Below are 25,357 nucleotides of genomic sequence, written 5' to 3'. Positions count from 1 at the left end.
CAAGTGGCAGTTTTCCGACCTGGTCCTAAGCAGAAATTATGAAGCTATCAACTAAAATAAATAAATGTAAGAAACGATATCTTTGATGAGGTTCTCCTTACTCCACTAAGATGCCTTGAGTTGTACATTCATTTAGGTCTGTCAATTACATCTCCTGCCACGCCATGTTAACCAGAAAAGGTGTTGGGAATATAAGTAAATTAGTCAGCAAGGCAGGTGTTAATTGGTTTTTTTACTCAGTATGAGAATTCTAAACAGCTTCCATATATTGTTAAATCCAATCCTTCACCTTCCCAAATTTGGCCATTGACCGCAAATCTTTTTTGCTTTAGGGGACTTACATAAAACAATGCAAAACATTTTCAAGCAGAGACTCAAAACTGGAGGTTAACCTTCTTTCAGTAAGCTTTTATTGACGGCCATGAGTATCAAGAAGATTATCAAGCTGATTTATTTTCTGCCTTGGGATGTCCAAACACCCAGGTGAATGTATTTATGAGCCCAGCATTCTATTTTGCTTGCATTTCTGATGAGCCTACAAGAAACTCTTACAAGCTGGGAACCTGATGTATAACTAATCGAGAAAATGCAAGGCACAAATGTGGATGGTTTACAGTTCTCTTACGATGAAGTAAATACCAAATAAAGAGGCAGGCCCAGAGGCGTCACGGAAACACCAATCAGAGACTTAGAAGCCTGAAAATTTCATCATTTATTCAACATTTATTGAGCATTTACATTTGCAAGGCAGTTAGTGGAATTAAGTATAGAGATTTACTGTATCGATCTATATATGCATGTAATATTACACACACACAATTTTAGAAAATGCCAGGTATCCCCGTGTCAGGGTGATGCAGTCACTTTGAACTCTCCCTTTTCCATAATGAAGTCTGTATTGCACAAAATTCCAATAATGATTAGTTTAGTGACACCCAGTCACCCTGACACACTACTCTACTATTTCAGGGGAGATACAAAAAAGCATTGTCTCAGCAATAAAATAGGATGTTATCAGACATTTATGGCTTGTGGGGAAAAAATGCAATTGCTTGCTGTTTTGATATTATCTCTGGCTAGCTATACTGGCCTTTAATCTGCTTTTTCTGTATTTAGTATCCAGTCATTTTAGAGTAAAAATAAGCCCCCAAACCAAAAACCAAGGTCGCATGGTCACAACAAACCAATCCTTGTGAATATGAACCCTGGGGCTATTATTTAGCATTTAAAGGAAATAAACCATGGTGAGAGCATAATCTGAAATTTTGGAAATTCCAAGGCCACTTTAAGAGGTGAGATGGATTGGGAAGGTTGAATAAACCACCATTTTCACTCTTCTTCGGGCATCTCGAAATTCCGTTTAAACATTTCAGTCAAAAATAAGATGGAAGGAGACATGTATCCCATCTCAGTTTTTTGTTTGTAGGTTTTTGGGTAGATGTAAAAATTCGGAACCAAACTACTCCCCAGAAAACTACCTCCCCACCCCGGCTTGCGCGGATATCAACCTTACAAAAGTAATTTTTGGAGCACACGACCAAATGCGCTCGTCCCCAAACTTAGACGGACGCTCCTAGTTTTTAATAAGCACACAATTATTTTTATTCTTCTCTCCAAGGACTCCGATAGCTGGAGCGAGAATGGGTCCCCCTCCGATTTCGTGCCCGATCCAGCCAATCTGAGCCCGGATGCTAATTAGTTGCGCTCCCCCGATGAACACGCCTTTGTCGCATGTAGGGCCGGACTACAAAGCCCAGAATGCCTCGCCCCTCCCTGATCAATGAGGGCTTATTTAAATGATCTCTGAGGTCTTGGACCCAGGCCAATCAGCTGTCAGGGCTCATGATAAATCGCAATGCATTATTGATAATAATAATTACTGGGACATGCGCGTTCCGGCCGAAGGGGGGTAAATTTCCTAACTCCAGGAATTTGTGGCGGCTCTCCAGGCGGCCCGATGCTCGCACCATGTCGAGGCGCAAGCAGGCGAAACCCCAGCACATCAACTCCGAGGAGGACCAGGGCGAGCAGCAGCCGCAGCAGCCGGCCTCGGAGTTTGCAGATGCGGCCCCAGCGGCGCCGGCGGCGGGGGAGCCGGGTGAGTAGGGCTGGGGGCGCGCGCCGGGGGCGGGCAGGTTTCCGGACGTTCGCTGGACCCTCGAAGGCGCGAGCTTCGGGGAGCTAGCGGCTTCCAGCGCAGATTCTGGAACCAAGATTTGGGGTCTCAGTTCTAGGGAAGGCACGCTCGTCGTCCCCCGCCCCCCCGCCCTTGTTAATTTTACACTTTACCTCTTCCCTCTCTTGTGTAAGTTTCACCCCCAGGTCTCGCTCCTCTTGTTGTAAGATTGACCGCCCCCCCCCCCCCGCCGTGTCCCTCATTCCTGAAAGGTTACCTACTCGTCCCTTGCCCCCTCTCTTAATTGGTTCCACTCCCCTCGCTAGTTACCTCCCCCCCACTTGTAACTTAGGTTCCCCTCCTCCCTCCCTGGCGTCGCTTTTAAAAGAAAGACCCCGGGGGTCCCCACTTTTTCCTTCACCCCTTGGGAGCTCTTCTAGGAGGCTGAAGGAGCGCGCCCCTGGAAGAACCCCCCCCGGGGGGGGGGAGGGCGATCTGTTGCACGCGCCCCTCCCGGGCCAAGCGGGGGGAGGGGGCGCGACCTCTCCACATCTCCGGGAGCTGGGGTGCGGGCCACCCGCTGAGGGGATTGGAGGGCCCGAAGAGGTGCGGGAGAAGGGCACAGTATTTCCCTTTTAAAAAATTTCCTTAGGGCTTTGGCTTTTTCTCCTCGGTCTTTGCCGCCTGCCGATCTTCGCCCTAACCTTTCGGGGCCTGACCTCCAGCCATCTTTGATTTCCGACTTCCTAAAAATAACCGCGGCCAGCCGGAGGGGTGCAGGCCCCCAGGGGCCGGGGTCGCGGGCTCGCGGCAGCTCCTCTGGGGTGCACCAGCCTGGAATTTTGCGGGGCTTTCCTGCGGCGCCCGGCTTTCCAGAAGCGCGCCCCGGGGGCCAGGGGGGGAGAGGTCGGGCCAGGTCTGGGCGGTCGCGGCCAGGGCGAGCTCCCGGGGCTGACCCGCCCCACGCTTCCGCGGCGAGCGTCTCCGGGGTCGGGAGGCGTTCGGGACCCCAACCCCGCCTGGAGCGGCCGGGCAAACTCCCCTCCTCCGGGTCACTTAACCGAGGAGGTTGTAGGAGCGAGTTGATTTCCCCCTATCTCCCCTCCGTCCCGGCCCGCCAAATTGTCGCCTGATAAGTTTTTAGCTACGCGTGGGGGGAGGGGGCGTTGTTAATCTCGTCTTGGGCCTTGCGGATCGTTTCCCCTTTTCTCCCCGCCTGCTTTCTAATTTCTCAGCCGCTGATGGGGGTGTGCGCTGCTGTCCCAGACACTCCAAGCCGTAACTCCGGTAGGAAGGCTGCGCTCCGTTTTTGCTACCTCCCCCTTTTTGGGGGTAGGGAATGCATTATGTTGCCCAAATTTATAATAGGTTAATGTAAACCCCTGCGACCCCCCCCCATAACATTTTTTTTTTCCAGGGCAAATTAAATAGATCGTCTTGACGAGAGGCGGCTGTGCGTTTTCGGGGCGTCTGATGGTCAGGGCTGCCGGCACCCGAGGTCCCAGGAGGATGGACTCTCTTTGTGCCTCGGGTTGGGGGGGGGGGGGGGGGAGAGCATGGAGAGGCTTCGTCGGTCGCCTGGCCCACCTGGAACAAAAGGGTTAACCCTCCGCCCGCCCGCTTCCTCCCGAGAGGAGGGGCGAGCTCCGGGCTCTGACCCCTCCCCTGGTTCAGCTCTGACCTCCCCATTCTCGTACCCCCTTGGTTTTTGGTGGGCGCACGCAAGTGGTGCTTTTGGTGGTGTTCGGCACCTTTGCGGGGAGCTTGTTACACGGCGGCTTCTTAAATTACGCTGGTTGGAGTGTACAGTCAGTTACCCGGGGCTGGGCTTAGGATCTCGGGCCTGACTGTGCGCCCGCTCCACGATTTGGGCGGCGGGGGTGGGGGGCGGTTGGTTCGCTATTGATCGCTGGGTTTGGAGCGGACCGCCGAGTTGCGCGCGGGCGCCCCCTGGAGGCCCGACCTGGAGCCGCACGCTTTGCTGAGAGGCGGGTCCCCTCACAGGTACCGGCTCACACCTGAAGGGTGGGACGGGTTGGGGGGGGGCGGGGATGGAGAGCGCCGGATTGGGCCGAAGGACGGGCGCCCTTGGGGACTCAGACCAGTTCCTTGCCGGAGCCCTAGCTGTACCTGCTATTCTTTGCCAAGTGTTTGGAATTCTTGCAAAGAATTCCTTAGTCCTCAAATGTATTTGCAGAATCTTCCATTACCACCATGGGACAGAAGGTAGTTTCCTCAAGCAGTACGTTTTAACGGCTGCAGTTTGCATTTGAGCAGCCTGTTATGTGTGTATCTATCTATATATTATATCTATGTAGCTATAGGGAGAGATAACATGGATCTATATAGGTAGATGTGTATATACTGATAGATATGTAGATATGTATAATTTTTTTAAAAACTAAGATTGGGCCAGTCCTATTTTTGCAAAACCAATTTGAGATCCTCTTGGAAAGAATGCAGTTCTTGGGGCGTCTGGGTGGCTCAGTTGGTTAAAGCCTCTGCCTTCAGCTCAGGTCATGATCCCAGGATCCTGGGATTGAGCCCCACATCAGGCTCTCTGCTCAGCAGGGAGCCTGCTCCCCACCCCTTTCCTACTTGTGATCTCTCTCTGTGTCAGATAAATAAATAAAATCTTTAAAAATATATAGTTTTGAGGAAAATGGAGTTTGGAGATCAAAACATCTGCAGGTGGGCAGTGGACTCACGCTACATACAGGAAAATTAGCATTTTCTCAAAAGAGTTTCGAATGCCCTTTGTGCTAAACTGGATTACAACCATCAACGATTAAGATCCCCAAGTTTCAAACAGCTGCCTAGCCCCAGTTTCTAAACCGAAATGACCTCCTCTGGCTGTAATGATTTTGAGAAGAGGGCCCTTGGAAGTCCCTATTTTAATTGCGGGAGAGAGGGAAATCTCCTGGATAGTGGCTTGAATGTTGCAGGCCGACCCTCTGTGTTCCCATCTTAGTTTCTGATAGAGAAAGGGGCTCCCGCTTGCCGGTAGCCCCTTTTGTTCCGTTAAAAATAAATTGCACAAGTCCCTACGTGGTCATTTCAGCCTCCCCTGGCTTCCTCATGGTGGGGGGGCAGTTGGGGAGCCATCTTGGGAGGCAGGAGAAGGAGTTAGGACTTCCTCTTTTTGAATAAAGTTAGTGTTCTGGTAAGGTTTTAGAGATGACCGTTCCTGTCTGGTTATATGACTTTCAGCTGTGTAATCTGGAGACCTCGATTTCTCTGAGCTTTTGAATTTTTCTTTTATACAGTGGGGGTGAAGATCATTTCAACCGCCCAAGACCCACTATGTGCTGGGAATGTGATTTGTAATCAATTTTGTTCAGCATAACGGTGTTTCAGTTTTATTTCTTCCATCGAGATTGTCCAGAAGTGCCCATTGAGATGATTCTGTGGTTCTTAACTGTAGCCTACTGAGTGCCAGTGACGAGGCTGGGGACCTCTAGTATGCGATCTTTAATTCTCATTTGCACTCATTTTAGAGTAAACAGTAGCCCCGGGTTGAAATGGCTTGCTCATGGTTGGTTTCAGCCTTTTGCTCCGAATCCACTGAGCTGTTTATCATGATCTGACTCGGGTTGGTTTTGAGATGGGATTTTCCATCAGTTCCTTTGATGGAGCCCTGATGAGTGTTTAGTCGGTGGAGTTTGACGATCTCTCCTCCCTTTTAATGTTTGAGATTTGCCTTTTCGGACTTAGATTAAGGGGTCTTTGGGGAGGAGACTTGGAAATAAAAAAAAAAAAAACCAGTGTTTGCATGTCATGCTCTGGGCCTTAGTGCCCTGGAAAAATCATGGGGAAGAGTTCAAAAAGTTCCCCCTTTATCAACCCTTTACCTGTTGTACTTTTGATTTTTTTAAAAAGAAAGCATCTATACCATTTTAAAAGTGTGGATGGAAACAAGTATGGCAATGCTAGTTACCCCCCCCCCTTTTTTTTTCAAATGAACTTCTTGACCGTTGGTCTTTTGTTGAGGGGAGACAGTGCTCTGTGGAAAGGGACAACACAAACCCCTGCCTGCATGGAGTTTACAGGTTTGCTTAAAAGAATAACTCCCAATTCTTCTGGAAAATAGGATCTATCTCTTAATGTGTAAATAGCAGAACCCAGACACATTAACAGCTGTTACAGCCTCCTTTGATTCTTTTACTGTTTCTCCTTCTCAGCACAGTCTCTGAATTTTGATCAACACTGTTCTGAAATAAGTTTTTAGCTTTTCATTAAGTAGAACTTAATTATAGCTTTAATCAGCTATCTGTGAATCGAGTTAAAGCCTTGTTAGTAAATGTTTCTGGGTTTCTGAATTGAGATGTAAAATTAAACTGGTAAATGGCCACTTTCTTTCAGCCAGTTCAAAGGACATCTCTTTTCCTTTTGTTTTTTTGGTAAGCAATTATCCTGACGGTGGGGGAGGGTAGAAGATACTGTATACTTTATGTAAATCTACTCATTGTGCTTCTTTTTAATATAGAACTGGGGGAGAGGAAAATAAGCTTGAGTCAATGCTTTTCTCAAGATTATACTGGTTTTATTTTTTAAGCATTTTGGAGTTCGCAGAGTTTGATTGGCTTCTGGTAGATGAGCTTTTCTTCTACACAATAGTAAGAGTATTTTCTATCCATTTGGCAGTGATTGAATCTAAGACCCCTGCTGGGTTTACTGCATTCTTCCAACTTATTGGATAACTAGATGCTGAGAGATAACATTCCTAAAATTCGGAGTGGGGGTGGGGTGGAAAGATGGAAGAATCTCTCTGAACTTTGCCTTTTTCCCTTTTGGGAAGGGGTAACTTAAGCGAAGCAGGCAATTGTCCATAACCCACTCCTCTTAACTCCCCAGCAAATAGGGCTTCGGTGTTGGCTCGTGGTGGTCTGGATGGAGAAGGTCGTTTTACTGCACATGTGTTCAGAGCTGCTCTGTTTTAAGACTCAAGTGGGATGTTGCTGGCGTTGTATCCAGCCCACAGAAGAGGCCAGCCTGTGTATACAGGGACGGCAAGCTGGTATTCAGGTTGTAAATCACTCTTGGAAACTGTTAGATCCTTCTGGGTGGGGGGGGGGCGGTTAACCTCTTTTGTGCCATAGCTTCCTTCTCCACAGAGCGTATTTCAGTGCAAAGAGTAAAAAACACAAACACCAAGGAAATAGATTGCACTGAAACACAGTTATCAAAACCAAAAAACATTGGTGATAGAATAATGTGCTTCTTTATGAACGCATTAAAAAGATGAGCACAGCTGTTCAGGTAACCCAGAATTTCCAGTAAGGCAGCAGCATTAACATCATAGGAAAAGATTGGCTTTCTGTGACGAAGTCGCAGGTTCTGCAAGTACCACTGTGGTGTCTCTCCAACATTTGTCATTGAAAGTCAGATACTAAATTTTAGTTGAGATTAGTGAAAATAAAGATCTCATTTTTGTTTCTTACCTAATTTCATGGACTTCAGTTTAAAAATGCTGGTTTAGAAATGGCTTTCTCAATGAAGGAATATTGTCCCCAAGGGGGTGAACTTTTCTTTTTTTAAGATTTTATTTATTTGACAGATCACAAGTAGGCAGAGAGGCAGGCAGAGAGGGAAGCAGGCTCCCCGCTAGGCAGAGAGCCCGACGTGGGGCTCAGATCCCAAGTGCCCCCTTTTCAAAATTTTTTGGGGGTGTGTGTGAACATTTTCTTGAGGGGATGGGGACAGAAAACTTGATGTACAGTGGATTTTGGCCTTCCTGAAGGACCACACTGCACATACAGATATACAGTATATTTGTGGTATTAAAGTTTCATGGCAAGGGAGGAGAGGTAGTAGTTAAGAAAGCTCTAAAAGCCTCTGTAGAAGGATGAAATTAAAAAAAAAAAAAAGTGAGAAACTGCTCTAGAAGAAGCAATGATAAATGAGGCCCCTAAGTTTAGCGCCCTTCTTGATGGTACTTAAGAATACAATCCCTGGTCGTCTTTTCCTGGTGAACAGATTCTTACCTTGAGCCACTTAATTCTGTCTGAGCCTCAGTTTGCACATCTGCAAATTGGGCCTGAGGACACTTGTCTAATGATGTGGCTGCAGAGATGAATGGGTTAAGGGAGCATGTGTTTTGCTGGAGGGTGGGGTGGTTCCCCTTACAAACCTGGATGGTATTCTTGCGTGTGGCTTTACTGGAGATTTCCAGAAGTTAACAATGGTTGAGTCTAAGGGTTGAAACATGCTAATGAAAAAGAAACCATAGTACAAAGGTTGACCCTTGTAAAATGTTCTCTCCCCCCTCAGTCCCCAGGCCCACACTCCCAAGAGGTAGTACGCAGCCCTAGTTTCTCTTACTATAGACCGAGGATTTTCCACGTACATATTTGTGTCTTTATCCACAAAGGCAGTGGGACCGCAGATCTACACCCCGTTCTCTTCCTCCTCTTGAAATAAATCTGGGGCGGTTGCCCTCTAGAACACCACAAGTAAGAGATCTGCTTTATTTTTTTGTAGGCTACAGATGAATCCCTTTTTCTCTGTGCCCTGACTTCATTTAACCAGAGCCTTCCTGCTTGGCCACAGAGTGTACCTGTTTTTGTTTTTGCTGTTTGTTAGTAAGAGAAATGTATCCTTATTTCATAAAGCGAATTCCTAACAAGGGTCAGAGGAGAACTGCGGGGGAACCAACCTGATGTTGCTGCGTGCTGAGTGCTGCGGAAGGAACTGTATCTTTCTCTCTTCTGTGCACCTCCCGGTAGGGTGTATTTCCCTGCCAAGGGAAACTTGTTAAAAGTTGTCCTTTTTAAAGTTCTTGACACATAATTGCCAGAATTGCTTTTCCAGAAAGAGTGCTACATAACACTGCCTCTGACACCTCACTCCTAGTCCTGGGAAAGTAGGGGGATAGGTACTGACTGTATTCTGGGAATTGACAAATATTTTTAACTTGACTTGAAATATGGCTGGGATTGGGAATTTAACCTGTCGAACACCTGGAGGGTAGCAGGGATGTGTTTTGTACTAGCGCCTTTGTTTTTTTTTTTTTTTTTAAGATTTTATTTATTTATTTATTTATTTGATGGGGACATAGACAAGCAGGGGGAGTGGGAGAGGGAGAAGCAGGCTTCCTGCTAAGCAGGTGGCCAGGTGCAGGGCTTGATCCTGGGATGCTCGGATCATGATCTGAGCTGAAGGCGGACGCTTAACGATGGAGCCACCCAGGTGCCCCTGTGTACTAACTTTTCAAGTGACTTCCAGGAGTTCCAGAAAGATTGTAGTAGCATGTGTCCGCGTCTCTTTCCCCTTCTTGCCAACCTGACCCCTCAGGCTTTTCTGTCCTTCCTGGGGTGTCTTTGAGAGGAAAGATAGTTGCAGTCTCAACAGAAGAAACATGATGGTAGGAAGTGAAGGAAGGAGGGAAGTTGTGGGGCTGCATGCCTGGGTTTTAATATTGGCCCTGCCCTTTATCACCTGTGTTACTTTGGGCAAACTGATGCCCTCTGTGCCTCGGTTCCCCCTCTGAAATACAACGGCCCCTACCTCAGAGTTGTTAGAACCTGTGAGTTGTTTAGAATTACGCCTGGCAACATAGTATAAGTGCTCAGAAGTTAGCTATGACTAATTTTTGATTGTGTTGCCTTGGGCAAGGCACGATCCTTCAGTTTGTTTCTCTCGTTTGTCAGTGGGGCAGGTAATTTAATAGATTGGGTGAGCATAGTAGGGGGCACCTAGAGGTCCCCGGTCCGACCTGCAGACAGAACGTCATGGTCATCATTTCACCACCGGTCGGATCCCTAGCTGCCCTGTGGTGTGCCCAGTAGGAGGTGGGATGTGTTGGTGAATGAGTTCGGCATTCAGTGATGGTGGTTAGAAAAGTTTTGTTCCCCAGTTTCCCAGCTAACCATGGGAGCCACTAGAGCTAGAAGGGTGGAGAGAATAATGTTCACTGAACTCCATAGTATCTGCACCTTTCTTGCCAGGTTCCATCCAGGATGGCATCGGGCACATTAGTAAGTATTTCACACATTTGTTAAAAACTTCACTGAACCCAGGCATACCTGCCGCATGAGGTTGTCACAGTTATGCTTGTTTTGGGCAGATCCTGAAGAGTAAGGCTTCCATATCCAGCTTGTTCACAGGCAAGTGCTGGGTCAGCCCTAACCTACGCTCCCTACACTGGCGGGCCAGACCTGTTAGTAGTGGCTGTTGGCTCTTCGTCCCTGGCTCACCGCCAACCCACACACGCCTTACAAAACTTCGTAGCGCTAGGTCTGAAATTCATAAAGAATGGGCTTATGTAAATTTTAAAGAATTACTTACTTTTTGAAAGCCGGAAATCTGTAGATCTTCTCAAGAGAAACACACTTTCCTGGGACACCTGCGTGGCTGTCAGTTAAGTGTCTGACTTCAGCTCCGTCATGATCCCAGAGTCCTGGGATGAATCCCGCATCCGACTCCTTCCTCAGCAGGGAGCCTGCTTCTCCCTTTGCCTGCTGCTTGCCCTGCTTGTGCTTACAACTCTTCTCTTTCTGGCAAATAAATAAAATCTTAAAAAAAAAAAAAAAAGGAAATAAACTTTTCTTTCAAGATCACTTCCACCCCCATTCTGTGCAGGACGTCCTCAGTCAAACCCCCATGGTTTTAGGGACTGTAATCACCCAAGAAGGAGTTGAGAGGCAAAAATATATTAGTTTGCTTTAAAAAGTAATAATTTATTTAAATGTGAGATGTATCCTTCTCGGCCTCTCTTCCATCCATTTGTACATTTCAGACATGTTGTATTTTAAACAAAAGTGGTCACATTTTATGTATTTTTCTGCAGCCTGTTTTCTTTCACCTAACTTCGTCTCCATGTGAGAGCATCCAGAAGTTAACGCCATTTCTGCTGTATGGCTGAATACAGAACATTTAACATTTCTGTTTAAAAACAAACAAACCAAAACTGTTCTTAGATGGATCTTTGTATACATGTGCAATTATCTGTTGGTTTAGATCCTGACTCTGAGGTATACCTCTGGTTTCTCCGTGGGGGAGTGTACCTACAATTGGATAGCCAGGAAATGAGAACAGTAAAGTAGCTTGGGGGACTTTTCACCTGACTTCTTGTTTTTAGGACCCAGATGTCGAGATAAAAGCCACAGTCTCAAGATGGGCAATTTAATATGCAGGCTTCCATTAACCCTGAAGGGAATAGGACCCAATTACAAAAGAAATTTGGAGACCAGCCCAGAACAGGAAGGTGTTTGATTTTGTATATTTCATTTCAGATACATTATAGGAATAGAAGTTGCAAGTAGAAGTTGCAGCGAAACCCATCATTCTCATCCCCTTTCATTCTCCGGCTTCTCTTTTTTTTTTTTTTTTTTTTAAATATTTTATTTATTTATTTGACAGAGAGAAATCACAAGTAGATGGAGAGGCAGGCAGAGAGAGAGAGAGGGAAGCAGGCTCTCCGCTGAGCAGAGAGCCCGATGCGGGACTCGATCCCAGGACTCTGAGATCATGACCTGAGCCGAAGGCAGCGGCTTAACCCACTGAGCCACCCAGGCGCCCTCCGGCTTCTCTTTTTACATAATGGCTTATTAATATAGTGTCCAGACCAATGAGACATTCCTCTAGTTTTTCATGATCTATAAGTATAAGATCATCAGGGTCTTTTTCCCTATGGTCACAGCCTTCTTTGAACATGAAATCTTTTGTCAGTGTCTCATGAAAATGTTCCTAGAATGGGGTGCCTGTGGCTCAGTCATGAAACCTCTGCCCTCGGCTCAGGTCATGATCACAGCATCCTGGGATCGAGCCCTGCATCGGGCTCCCTGCTCAGCGGGGAGTCTGCCTCTCTGTCTAGCTCCCTTGTGCTTGGTTTCCCTCTTCCGCTATATCTCTCTTGTCATAAATAAGTAAAAATCTTCTTTAGTGTCTGCCTTTTTTTTTTTTTTTTTAAGTAAAAATCTTTTTTAAAAAAGAAAATACTCCTTGGACTATCCGCTTGGCCTTCCTGTGTAAATGGACCAGCGTGCTGTTCTCTGTATTTTCAGTGTTGGCCCCTTGGAACTGGGAAGGTGCACTCGTAATGCGGTTCCCTTTCAGCAGCCCTGGCGTGGGGATGAGCAGCTGTATTTTGAACGTTCCCAGTGTCACTTATATTCACTGCGTGAGACCCACTGGCCTTTGCAAGCTTGCTCTGAGTGGAGTGCAGAGCTCCAAGGGGATTATTTTAATAAAGAGAAGTTGTATGAATTTACTAGGGTTTCCATAAACTATTGCTGCAAATTGGATGGCTTTTAAGCGTAAATTCAGGCGAATGGTTCTGGAGGCCGGACACCTGAAATTGAGGTGTCAGCGAGGGTGGCTTCCTTCTGGAGACAGGGGAGAAGGGTTTCAAGCCTCCTTTCTGTCTCCTGTTGGCTTCTGGCAGTCCTGGCTTAGAGCCCCGGTAATTCCTTCCTAGGGTCTTACTTGTTGCATCTCTCATTCCCTGTCTCTTCAAGAACATCAAGCAATGGGTTAGGGACTCTCCCAGTTAGATTTGTAAAGATCCTGTTCCCAGTAAGTTCACATGCACAGGTGCTGGGTATAAGGACTTGGACATACTTGGCGGCCCAGGGGGTGGGGTGGGGGGTGTAGATGGGAGTGGGCACAGTGAACCCACTACACAAGTGGTTAGTTGGTTCCGACCTCTGGAGGCCTAGTTCCCTTTTACAGTCTTCTGCCTGTTTGGACACAGGAAGATGTCTGTATGGTGAGTTGTGGTTCTTTGCTAGAAAGAGCCCCCGTGCCCCTTCTTAGGCATCATTCTTAGCTTGTGCTCTCTTGTCCCAGGTGCTCCCATGAACCCCCCGGGGAGTGGCAGTGAAGCCAGCAGGGATGGCCTGACCTCGAAGAGGACCCGTCGGGAGGAGACTCACATCTGCGAGAAATGCTGCGCCGAGTTCTTCAGCTTCTCCGAGTTCTTCGAACACAAGAAAAATTGCACTAAGAACCCCCCCGTCCTCATCATGAACGACAGCGAGGGGCCGGTCCCTCCCGACGACTTCTCCGGGGCTGGGCTGAGTCCGGGCAGCAAGGACGGGCCCAGGGAGGACGGCGAGGGCGGCGGCCCGGGGGAGGCGAAGGAGAAGCTGGGCGCCGAGCCTGTCGTGTTCCTGAAGACCGAGGCCGCCCTGCCGGCCGCATCCCAGGACATAAGCTACGTACCCAAAGGCAAAGTGGCCAACACGAACGTCACTCTGCAGGCGCTGCGGGGCACCAAGGTGGCCGTGAACCAGCGGAGCGCGGACGCGCCGCCGGCCCCCCTGCCCGGCGCCAGCAGCATCCCGTGGGTCCTGGAGCAGATCCTGTGCCTCCAGCAGCAGCAGCTGCAGCAGATCCAGCTCACGGAGCAGATCCGCGTGCAGGTGAACATGTGGGCGTCGCACGCCCTGCACTCCGGCGCCGCGGGGGCCGACGCCCTCAAGACCTTGGGCAGCCACATGTCCCAGCAGGTGTCGGCGGCCGTGGCGCTGCTCAGCCAGAAAGCCGGAAGCCAGGGCCTGTCCCTGGACGCCTTGAAGCCAGCCAAGCTACCTCACGCAAACGTCCCTTCCGCCGCCGGCGCCGGCTCCGCGTCCCCCGGGCTGGCGCCCTTCGCCCTGAAGCCAGACGGGACGCGGGTGCTGCCGGGCGTCATGTCGCGCCTCCCCGGCGCTTTGCTACCTCAGGCCCCAGGCTCTGTGCTCTTCCAGAGCCCTTTCTCCACGGTGGCCTTAGACCCGTCCAAGAAAGGGAAGGGGAAGCCACCGAACGTGTCCCCCGTGGAGGTCAAAGCCAAAGACGAGGCCGTCCTCTGCAAGCACAAGTGTAAGTACTGTAGCAAGGTTTTTGGGACTGATAGCTCCTTGCAAATCCACCTCCGCTCCCATACCGGAGAGAGACCCTTCGTGTGCTCGGTCTGTGGCCACCGGTTCACCACCAAGGGCAACCTCAAGGTGCACTTTCATCGACATCCCCAGGTGAAGGCGAACCCCCAGCTCTTTGCTGAGTTCCACGACAAAATGGCGGCGGGCAATGGCATTCCCTATGCACTCTCTGTACCTGTCCCCGTAGAGGAGGCGAGTCTCTCTTTAGACAGCAAACCTGTCCTTGTAACAGGGACCCCCAACCTAGGGCTACCTCAGAATCTCTCATTAGGGACTAACCCCAAGGACCTCATGGGCGGCCCTCTGCCCCACGACCTGCAGCCCGGGCCTTCTCCAGACAGTGAGGATGGATCCCTGCTCCCTGGGGTGGGGCCACACCACAGTTCCCCGAGGGTTGGTGGCTTCCAAGGGAGCGGGACACCCGAGCCGGGGTCCGAGACCCTGAAATTGCAGCAGCTGGTAGAGAACATCGACAAGGCCACCACCGACCCCAACGAGTGTCTCATCTGCCACCGGGTCTTGAGCTGCCAGAGCTCCCTCAAGATGCATTACCGCACGCACACCGGGGAGAGGCCGTTCCAGTGTAAGATCTGCGGTCGGGCCTTCTCCACCAAGGGCAACCTGAAGACGCACCTCGGGGTCCACCGAACCAGCGCGTCCGTGAAGACGCAGCACTCGTGCCCCATCTGCCAGAAGAAGTTCACCAACGCGGTCCTGCTGCAGCAGCACATCCGGATGCACATGGGCGGCCAGATTCCCAACACGCCCCTGCCCGAGAGCCCCTGTGACTTCACGGGGCCTGAGCCCATGATGGTCAGTGAAAATGGTGGTGCGGGTGCCGTCTGTCAGGACGACGTTCTCGAAAGCATTGATGTGGATGAGGTCAGCCCCCAGGATGCCCCCGGGAGCTCCTTGAAGGTCCCCGTCCCTCTTCCCAGCGTCCACTCGGCATCCCCCACGCTCGGGTTTGCCGTGACGGCTTCCCTCGATGCCCCGGGGAAGGTGGGTCCTGCTCCTCTTGTCCTGCAGCGGCAGAGCAGCAGAGAGAACGGCTCGGTGGAGAGTGATGGCCTGACCAACGACTCGTCGTCCTCAGTGATGGGAGACCAGGAGTACCAGAGCCGAAGTCCAGATGTCCTGGAGATGGCGTCCTTCCAGGCGCTGTCCCCAGCCAATAGCCAGGCAGAAAGCCTCAAGTCCCGATCTCCTGATGCTGGTGGCAAGGCAGACGGCTCCGAGAACAGCCGCACTGAGATGGAAGGTGATAGAGCTTTGGATTTAACTTAGGTCCATTTTGGGCACAAGGTCATCCAAAAGGAACCTGGGTTGAACTTGGCAAATGGACAGTGTGGCGTGTGCAGAGCAGCTCTTCTGTAGGGCAATTAGCCTCTCTGTGCTTCTGGGTGGAGGGGATTAGTAGCTGCCTCTGTCCGAGCACTGACATCCTTCTGTTGATGGTGGTTAATGCAGTTTGGGTATGGACAGCACACTTGCCAGTTTTTAACTTTTGTGGTTGAGCCCCAGGGAGACATTGGGTAATCTTACGGAAATGATCCAGTAGAAGAATGTGTTTGAGAAAGTAAGCGCTGCTTTTTGGCCACTGAGATAAGCCATAGTTCCTTGATTCTGAGGTCCCGTTCCCTACTGCAAGGTTCAAAGATTAATAATGGGGGGGGGGTGAGGAGGAGAATCTGACCCATTTTAAAATGCACATACAAAATGGATGGGGTACCCGTTGATGTTAACGGTGAAATGGGGGAACAGCTGCTGATAGAATGAAATAAACCTGGTGTCTGGGCATGCCTTTTTTTTTTTTTTTTGCTTGGGGGGGGGGGGGGGGGGGGGGTGTGGGTATGGGGGGGGGTGCAGCAAAGCCAAGTTGATTGAGCTATAGCAAAGAGGTAGCACGAAGCTCCCAAGGAGGGAGGGGATCTGAGAAAGTTGCCCTCTGTGCATAAAAGATCGTTTTTTCTTAAAAAATAGTTTTTAGGTATTTACTTTTAAGTAAACTCGACACCCCACACCCAACATAGGTTTGGAACCCACTACCCGGAGATCAACAAGAGTCACAGTCCTCCACCCTCTGAGCCAGCCAGGCTCCCCTTAAAGATAACTTTTTATGCAGGAACTTGGAATTTTAGGTGTTTGTGTGTGGCCTGTACCCTGATGCCAGCATGGTGACTTCCCCCAAGTACTTGAGCTGTTCCTCCCTGGGCAGGTCGATGTGCCAGAGAGAAAGGCTGCGTCCGAGGTACACAGTTCGCAGAAGCGGTTTCCAGGCTCTCGGTGGGCAGCTGTCATCAGAGCTCTTTTGTGGTTTGAGAAGGCATGAATATGGGATGATAAAAGTCTGGGATTTCTTTTCTCTGGATACTAGGTCGTAGCAGTCTGCCATCGACATTTATCCGAGCCCAGCCAACCTATGTCAAAGTTGAAGTCCCTGGCGCCTTTGGTGGACCCACGACCATGTCCCCAAGCATGACGCCTTTGTTAACGGCCCAGCCACGCCGACAGGCCAAGCAGCACGGCTGCACACGCTGTGGGAAGAACTTCTCCTCGGCGAGCGCCCTGCAGATCCACGAGCGGACTCACACGGGGGAGAAGCCTTTCGTGTGTAACATATGTGGGCGAGCGTTTACCACCAAAGGCAACCTGAAGGTGCGTGTCTCGCGGGGGCGGGGGATGTTGAGCAGCAAGTCTTCATTGGTGTTCGTCCATCTGTGGCGGATTCTTCTGTTGAGAACAGTGGGATGGGGCACCTGGGTGGCTCAGTGGGTTAAAGCCTCAGCCTTGGGCTCAGGTCATGATCCCGGGGTGCTGGGATTGAGCCCCGCATCGGGCTCTCTGCTCAGCGGGGTGCTGTTTCTGCCTCTCTCTGTCTGCCGCTCTGCCTTCTTGTGCTCTGTCAGATAAATGAATAAAATCTTTTTTTTATTTTAAAGATTTTATTTATTTATTTGACAGAGAGACAGAGATCTCAAGTAGGCAGAGAGAGGGGAAGGGATGTAGGCTCCCCGCTGAGCAGAGAGCCCGATGTGGGGCTCGATCCCACGACCCCAGGATCGTGACCTGAGCTGAAGGCAGAGGCTTTAACCCACTGAGCCACCCAGGCGCCCCCAATAAAAACAAAAACAGTGGGATACCATGTAGTCAGATCTCATAGCTGGCTCTCAAAATAAGCATCGGAAAGTATGTTTTCTCACATCACGATGCTGCTCAAAGTGGGGTATTTTGTGCCGGCTATCTGAAATTGGTCATATACCGCCCCCCCGCCCCGATCTTAGCGACACATGAGATAGTAATGCATTTTGCAGAGGATGCTTTTCGAGGAATGGGACATGAAGTCTTTTGGATGTTTCTGTCTCAGTATAACATAGTAGTTACACGTAGGGTGGTTTTTCCCTGATGCTGGGGCAGACCGTGCCCTCTCTCTACAATCATACAGTACCTGGGCGAGATCCAGCCTGGAGACTGATGATACGTGGTGCATAGTGTAATGTGGTGTTGATAAGTCATTTAGCGTGTATGTGTACAGACTCGATGATGACCGTGTGTGTTGGTTTCTGTTTTTCCTGGTCTGCTGGGTTGAAGTAAGTAGCTGTGAATGAAGTGTATCTGATAGCAAGTCTCCAGGTTATCAGTTGTGTTAAAACCCTGTGGCTGGGTCCTTTTAGAGAATGGCCTTGACTATCCTTAGATTCCACCCAGAATTTATCGGGGAGATGGCGAGGAGACTCGCCCACGTACGGACTAAAAGTGGCATGTGTAAGAACAAAGGATGGGAACTGGGGACCTGGGTTTTTTCCCCTGGCCCCACCTGGTGGTTTGGGTGAGATGTTCTCGGCTTTCTTCTTTATTTCTCTCCACGGGTAGACAGTTGAGTTGAATTCATTGTGGCTCAGGGGTTAAAACTTAGGTTTTTTTTTTGTTTTTTTTTTTTTAAGATTTTATTTATTTGTCGGAGAGCGAGCGTGCACAGGCAGGGAGAGCAGCAGGTAGAGGGGAGGGAGGACCAGACTTGAGGCTGAGCAGGGAGCCTGATGAGGGACTGGATCCCAGGACCCGGGATCATGACCTGAGCTGAAGGCAGATGTTTAACCGACTGAGCCACCCAGGGGTCCCAAAACTTCAAGGCTTAATATACAGCCTTAAAGAGCTGTAAGATTGTATATCATTTAATTAAAAAAAATACACATACTACAAAAACAAGCTGTGTTTTGATTTTGTCATTGGTGAAAATGCCAAGGATGGAGCAGTGATACCGACTTCAGAAATCCAAAGCTTCAGTTAATTCCCAGGACCTGGGATCTGCCCAGGGAAGGTCTGGAGCTCCTTTTGCTGCACAAACGGCTTTGGGCAGATAATGGCTCCTTGTACCTGTTTCGCAGGCATGGGGATAATGGTAGTGACAATTTCAGAGTTGTCCTGGAGATTAAATGAGTTACATCGTAATGTGTTTCCAGTTAGGCGTGGAACGTCATAACAGCATAGAGTGCTGCAGAGCAGGTTATTCCTGAGCCCACTGGCAAGATAGCTACTAACTTCTGAGGGAGTTGGTGCGTTGAAATGAGGTGACCTGGGGCACCTGGAAGGCTCACTGGTTAAACATCTGCCTTCAGCTCTGGTTATGATCCCAGGATTCTGGGATCAAGCCCCGCATTGGGCTCCCTGCTTGGCAGGAAGCCTGGTTCTCCCTCTCCCACTCCCCCTGCTTGTGTTCCCTCTCTTGCTGTGTATCTCTCTGTCAAATAAATAAATAAAATCTTAAAAAAAAAAAAAAGAAAAAGAAATGAGGTGACCTGAGAAAATAGTGCCCACCGCATTTTTTTTAAAGGGTTTTAGAAACTCAAAAGCCAGACAAGACCTGTATTTAGAAAAGGGGCTGAGTGGAAGGAGGTGCTATGATTTCTGTCATCAGGAGGTCTGCCACCCCAGAATGACCAGCATTCATTCCAACGGTGGCCTTCCTGTCACTGCCCCAGCGGGGCTTGCTTCTCTCTGATGACGATCGTTGATGATCATTGATGAAGCATGTGTTTGTAGATCAGTCCACGAGGGCAGCATCTGTTCTGTTCAAAAGTTAGTTTTCAGCTCGGGCTTTTACACAGGCTGCTTGGAGACCTCATGTGCAGTGAGAATTCGTCCTTACACACTTTGTCCAGTATTCCCCAATGGCATGGTTTTTGCAAAAAAGCTAATGTGAATAGATAACATAACCAGGATATTGACATGGATGCAATGTCCTGGTCTTAACGGATTTTCCCATTTTATTTGTACTCCATGTGTGCCTTTGTGTCAAGTTCTGTGCAGTGTTACTACCTGTGCAGGCTGATTCTTCACAGATTTTAACTGTAGCACTTGAGAAGGCTTAGTACACAGGGTCCCTGTAGTTGTTTATGGGGACAGAATGGGAGCAAATGTCCCCCGCTTTGGTTGTCTTTACTTGCCTCCAGGCAGGAATGTGGGCCCATTGTTGCTAGATCTTGATTTTCATGCCCCCTTCCAACACCCCCCACCTCCAACACCCACCCCAGCAACCCCCAACACCAGAGAACAGATACCTGAATTTTGAAAATGTTCCAGCCCATCTGCAGACGGATGAGCTTGCCAATATGCACGCCATCAAATCTGTTTTGGCGGAAACTTTTCTGTTTCTCTTCCCATAGGTCCATTACATGACCCACGGGGCCAACAACAGCTCGGCGCGCCGTGGGAGGAAGCTGGCCATCGAGAACACCATGGCTCTGTTAGGAACTGATGGGAAGAGAGTCCCTGAGATGTTTCCCAAAGAAATCCTGGCGCCTTCGGTGAACGTGGACCCCGTCGTGTGGAACCAGTACACCACCATGCTCAATGGAGGTCTGGCCATGAAGACCAATGAAATCTCTGTGATCCAGAGCGGAGGGATTCCTACCCTCCCAGTTTCCCTGGGGGCCAGCTCCATTGTGAACAACACCACGATCTCCAAGATAGATGGCTCCCAGTCAGCCATCAGTGCTGAAGTGGAAAAGCCAGGTGCTGCTGATGGCGTCCCCAAACACCAGTTCCCTCACTTCCTCGAAGAAAATAAGATCGCAGTCAGCTAAGCTCTAGGAGAGGAACGCTGATTGAAGGAGAAACGCAGGCAGAATGACCTCTGGAACTGTACTTTTCTCTCCCTTTTTTCAAAGAACCCATCTCCTCCTGTTTGTTTCTTACTGATGTGCAAATAATGTTTACAGTTGTGATCACAACCTCAGGCAAGTCCTACAATCAGATGTCAGTATGCTGCTTTGCAAAAAAAAAAGAAAAAAAAAGAAAAAATCAAAAAAAAAATTTGAAAAAGAAAAAAACTGAAAAAAAAAAAAAAAACAAAAAACCCAAAAACCCAAAAGAAGAAAATACATACTAAAACAAATACAGACTAGAATTTCTTTAATTTTGGAAAGAAGCGGGTCTTGCAAAGTAGCTCTGTTACTTGGCGACAAACTGTATACATAAAAATCTTTGTACAACCGAGGGTAACTGTTTCCAAAGACTCTTCCTATTTCAAGTTGGAACTTACTGAACTACAATGGGAAAGACAACTGTTAGACTAATTCCGGGCGGGGTGTTACTAGATACTTCCCTGGTGACTGTATGCGGGTACGTGGACGTGATCTGGCATCTCTGTTTAGGGACCTGTGTTTGACCACCAAGCCTCCTTCTCCTATCCTTCCTTCCTTTTTTTCCTGAATGTACTTTTTTTTTTTTTTAAAACTAAGGTTGCAGAATTAACAAAATTCCTTCAACCTTGGAACCTTAAATAGGATGCCCTCAAATGGACTACGTTTAGTCCGAAGGGAGTCAATGTGTGTTGCTGCTTATTTAAATAACAGTTCAGTTAGAGCCCCAAGAGTGCCAATGTACTGCCTTGCTTTCCAGATGCCTCCTTCCTGAGCCACCAGGAGAGGTGGGCAGCTGAGCAGGGACCCTCAGGTGACTTCATTTGGTTCGCCAGTGCCTACTCGATTGAAGAAGTTGGGTTTTCGTTCTAGAAGAAAGTCACAGAAGGGCATGTTCCTCATAGGTTCTCATACTAATTTGTACAAAAATGTCCTTGGTGCATTTTAATGCCAAGTTACTATGAAGATTGTTGAGTGTTGCATGAAGGCTACAAAGTTGGAACAGGCAAGTTCATGGGTGTGAAAGCTTTAATTTATCTACCTCATTTATTTTTTTATTTTTGTAGCCATAGCGTCTATTTTCCTATTTTTGACCGCTGAAGTGTTCTCATGTCTTAAACCTTGAGTTGATTAATGTAGTGAGAGCCGCCAGACATTTAAGATATTTTCTTGATCTTTGGTTTTTGTTTTTTTGTTTTTGTTTTTTAACTCCCTCCCCTTTTTGTATATGGAATGATGAAACGTGCTCTCATGGTTCAAAAAGGAAGGAGAAAGACCATAATGTCTGAGTGGAGAAATCTCCTGCTTTGTGGGGAAGTAGATCAAGACTGTTACCAAAAGTTTGTCTGTGTTATTGCACCTGACTTTTAGGATCCAAAAAAATTTTTTTTGCCACGTTGTGCCTTTCCTTCTGGAATTGTATGTTGAACACAATGCTAGTAACCTGTTTACACTGTGAAGTGGATATTGTTACAGAGAACACGCCAGAGCCTTTCTTACTGTTAAGTAATGCCCTTGTGAATGTATAATCTTTGGAGAAACCCTGTAGTTTTACCTGCTGATGCTGTCTTGTTGGAGAATAAATTTTGGATGGTTTTTTTTTTTTTTTTTCCTTCCTTTCCCCCCACCACCAGGCATGTATGAGTGGTTCTGGTTCGTTTCTGCTCTAAACCTGAGAACTCTCATTTGGCCCTCAGGACCCTCCAGGTCCCAGAATCGAAGATGTATGTGCATCTGGTTACATCCATTCTGTCCCCGTGTTCTCAAGTACACAGATAATTGCTTGCTGCTTGGCATCTTTCTTTTTAAGCCAAAAAGTTCTGTTAGAGTAAATTTATTCTAGGGAACTTCTACTTGTGACCACAGGAGGCTTACCATACCGAGATTCCTCCATGACTGCCCATCCTAATCTGGTATGAGTCACTGGGCAGAGAGAGACACCATTTCCTCCAGAACGGACTGCTGAGAATCACATAGGACTTGGCACTTTATTCCAAGGGAAGATTGCATGGGAGGATGGTGGAAGAAATATCCACTAGGGAGAGACAAGGGCAAGATGAGGTTAGTGTCCTACTGGGAAGGTACCCTGTTGTCTTACCTTTGCAGTGTTTCTCTTTGCAAACCCAGTGGGAAGTACCAGAGTCAGGCTTGAGAACCTTGCAGATATGGATGCGACCCCATCAGTGAACCGGTTCTCCTGACCGCCGAGGACGCTGGGGATTCCGTTCTCGTGGCCTTTAACCTGATGTGAGCCCTGCTTGGCTACCTCCTCGGGAGGTGGGTTCCTCTCCTCCCTGCAAGGGTTGTCCGTCCTTTGGCCTCAACTCATCTAAATTTGGAGTGAGGTGGGCATTGCATTTTCTCTGAAAGCAAGATTAACCCAGCTCTTAGATAATGGAAATGGAAGGATAAACCCTAATCATGCTGGGAAGTACTTACTTGGCTGAGAGGGGAAAGCAGGCTCCCTGCTGAGCAGAGAGCCCAATGCGGGCCTTGATCCCAGGACCCTGAGATCATGACCAGAGCAGAAGGCAGTGGCTTAACCCACTGAGCCACCCAGGCGCCCCTCGTAAACAGTCTTGCTCATCATTGAGGGATAGTGTTCCTCCTGGCCAGTTGACCTCGGAGAGCTTCCTATCGCAGGGATCGATGGGGCGAGGGTGGACGGTCCGAAGACGGACCCATGGGGCAACGTGGGTTGGCAGTGGTTTGCGTAAGTGTGCATTTCGTCTGTATGTGTGTTTTCTCCGCCCTGAGGTTGAAGCTACTTCTCCAGGTTGGGATGTGAGCGCGCCACGTAGAGTCTCGCTCGTTTCTGTTGAAGGAGCCAGTGTGTATGCAGTGCAGGTGTCCCGAGACTTGGTCATTTCAGACCTGCCTACCTCTTGGTATTTCTGGGTTCCTTGTAGTCAGACTCTGTTGTTGAAACCTGATGGGAGATCGAAGGAAATGGCCGCTTACCCACTTGAAACTGTCACTTGTATCTCAGTGAGACTGGAGGGGGGGTGGGAATATACTCCGTATTTCCCCCGACCCTCTGCCTTCAGTTGGCACCCCTAGAACCTGTCAGAAAAGCGTTCTGGGAAAGGAACTGGTGCTTTGTTGTAGTCGTGTTTGTAGAGAGGGTCTGGGGAAGGTTAGAGGAAGCCCCTTGCTCCAGGTGGAGATGGTGCCTTGTTTGATGGGCCCACCTGGCCTGTCAGCTGTGCAGCAGGGGAGGGCAGTCGGGAAGGAAGGTGGCGGTTCCCCTCTCCGTGTCTGGGAGCACTGGGTTGAGCCAGGTGACCTCTGAAAGTATGGAAATGCCTGCATGTTTACAGGAAGCCCTTCAGTGGTTTCAAAGGCAACTGTCACAGCTGCAAGACCTGCTTACAGTGCTGTAGGTGGCTTGAGCCCCAACTGGGAAGTTAATGCCGGTCCACATCCCATAGAACATCAGGAAACAAAGTCAGGGGTTAGGTGACATGGGTACACATCTGGTCGGCAAAGGATGGGTTCAGGAGATCACGACCTTGGATATCTCATCTGCGAAATGGGGAGAATATATTTGATTTCTAGGATTATGGCGAGAGCATGAAAACTACCTGGAACGCAGGGGGTGTTCGGGATGGCAGTCCCCCCTTGTTCTCCTGTTGGGCTCAGAAAGTCCACCCTATCCTTAGGGAGATTGGGCCCAACCCCGGGGGCAGGTGGATCTGGATTCAGTGTGTTGAGGCCCAAGGAGGAGGTCACCTGGGTCAGGAGGTGCCCAGCAGTGGGCACCTCCTTTATCTTGAAGATGACGGTTACGTAGCTCCTTGCATGTGCGCGATGGTGTATTTCCATCATTCCCGGATGGATTGCTTTCGAAGCATAAGGTGCAAGGGGAAATAGAGGCGGAGTCAGGGTAATTTTTTTTTTTTAAGATTTTTTTTTTTTTATTTGACAGAGATCACAAGTAGGCAGAGAGAGAGGAAAGGATGCAGGCTCCCTGCTGAGCGGAGAGCCCGATGCGGGGCTCCATGCCAGGACCCTGGGATCATGACCTGAGCAGAAGGCTGAGGCTATAACCCACTGAGCCACCCTGGCGCCCAAAGTTGGGATAATTTTTAAGGTGGGTTTTCACATAGCAACTGAGTTTCAACAGGGTTCATCCCGTTCATGGGTTCCTGTGTGTGTGTGTGTGTAACCTTCCCCCCTGCTGCTGTTGACCCAACCCAAGATCTCCCGATGCCCGTGGTCGGAAGTGAAGGTGGCAGGACACTGCTCTCTCTTAGACCCTCATCCCTTGGTGTGGCAGAAGTTCATTCTGGGTCTGTCAAAAAGCTGTATTTTGGCTAAGCTTGTGTTTCTGACCCTGGGATCACGACCTAAGCAGAAGACAGATGCCCCCAAAGGTATTCATTGAAAGAAGGCACTTTTTTCTGTGGAGAAAGCTGAAGGTCTTTGTAGAGCCTTGATCCTACCAGTTCCTCAGTTCTGCTCTCTCTTTACAAACAAAATCATGAAGCGTTTAAATAAGGAATGCCAATTTCTCTCTTAAGATTTTATTTGCGATAGGGGGTGCCTGGGTGGCTCAGTGGGTTAAAGCCTCTGCCTTCGGCTCAGGTCATGATCTCAGGGTCCTGGGATCAAGCCCCACATCGGGCTCTCTGCTCAGCGGGGAGCCTGCTTCCTCCTCTCTCTGTCTGCCTCTCTTCCTACTACTTGTGATCTCTGTCTGTCAAATAAATAAATAAAAACTTAAAAAAAAAAAGATTTTATTTGCGATAGAGCTGGCACGTGCAAGAGTGCACACGGGTTGTGGGGGAGAGGGAGGGAGAGAAGCAGGCTCCCCGTTTGAGCTGAAGGCAGACGCTTAACTGACTGAGCCACCCAAGTGCCCCAGGAATACCCATTCCTTTTTGAAAAAAGAAATTGACTGTTTATTGCTTTTGCCTAACAAATACATCTCTTTGGCCATCTATTTTATTTGAAGTCATAGGCGGTACATTATTCATAAATGGCAGAGAATGTCCTTTATCTTCCAGAAGGATCTAAAAGTAAATGAGTCTTGAAGGATGTCTACATGCAGAAGTGAATTTCCTCAGGAAAGCTGGGAAAAAGTTTGGTTAGAAAATTAAAGTACGGGGCGCCTGGGTGGCTCAGTGGGTTAAGCCGCTGCCTTCGGCTCAGGTCATGATCTCAGGGTCCTGGGATCGAGTCCCGCATCGGGCTCTCTGCTCAGCAGGGAGCCTGCTTCCTCCTCTCTCTCT

At 48.9% G+C, this 25,357-nt stretch overlaps 1 protein-coding gene across 2 annotated transcripts; it reads left to right on the top strand.

The window, feature by feature from the left end:
* Nucleotides 1-1,731: 1,731 nt before the first annotated feature.
* On the top strand, nt 1,732-21,703 carry SALL4 (spalt like transcription factor 4). Of its 2 annotated transcripts, none has more exons than XM_059407248.1 (4): nt 1,732-2,098; nt 12,905-13,921; nt 16,358-16,638; nt 19,647-21,703. In XM_059407248.1, exons 1-4 carry the CDS (start codon nt 1,843-1,845, stop codon nt 20,064-20,066), a joined length of 1,974 nt encoding a protein of 657 aa, XP_059263231.1. In that variant the 5' UTR covers nt 1,732-1,842; the 3' UTR covers nt 20,067-21,703. The 2 variants fall into 2 exon arrangements, with proteins under 2 accessions (XP_059263231.1, XP_059263230.1); XM_059407247.1 differs by having other exon boundaries at nt 1,760-2,098; nt 12,905-15,241.
* Nucleotides 21,704-25,357: the final 3,654 nt, after the last annotated feature.

This window comes from Mustela nigripes, chromosome 7 (assembly GCF_022355385.1).
Source record: "Mustela nigripes isolate SB6536 chromosome 7, MUSNIG.SB6536, whole genome shotgun sequence".
In the NCBI taxonomy this organism is placed as follows: Eukaryota; Metazoa; Chordata; class Mammalia; order Carnivora; family Mustelidae; genus Mustela; species Mustela nigripes.
Note: the sequence above shows the minus strand (reverse complement) of the source record. Positions and strands in the feature narration are given on the sequence as shown.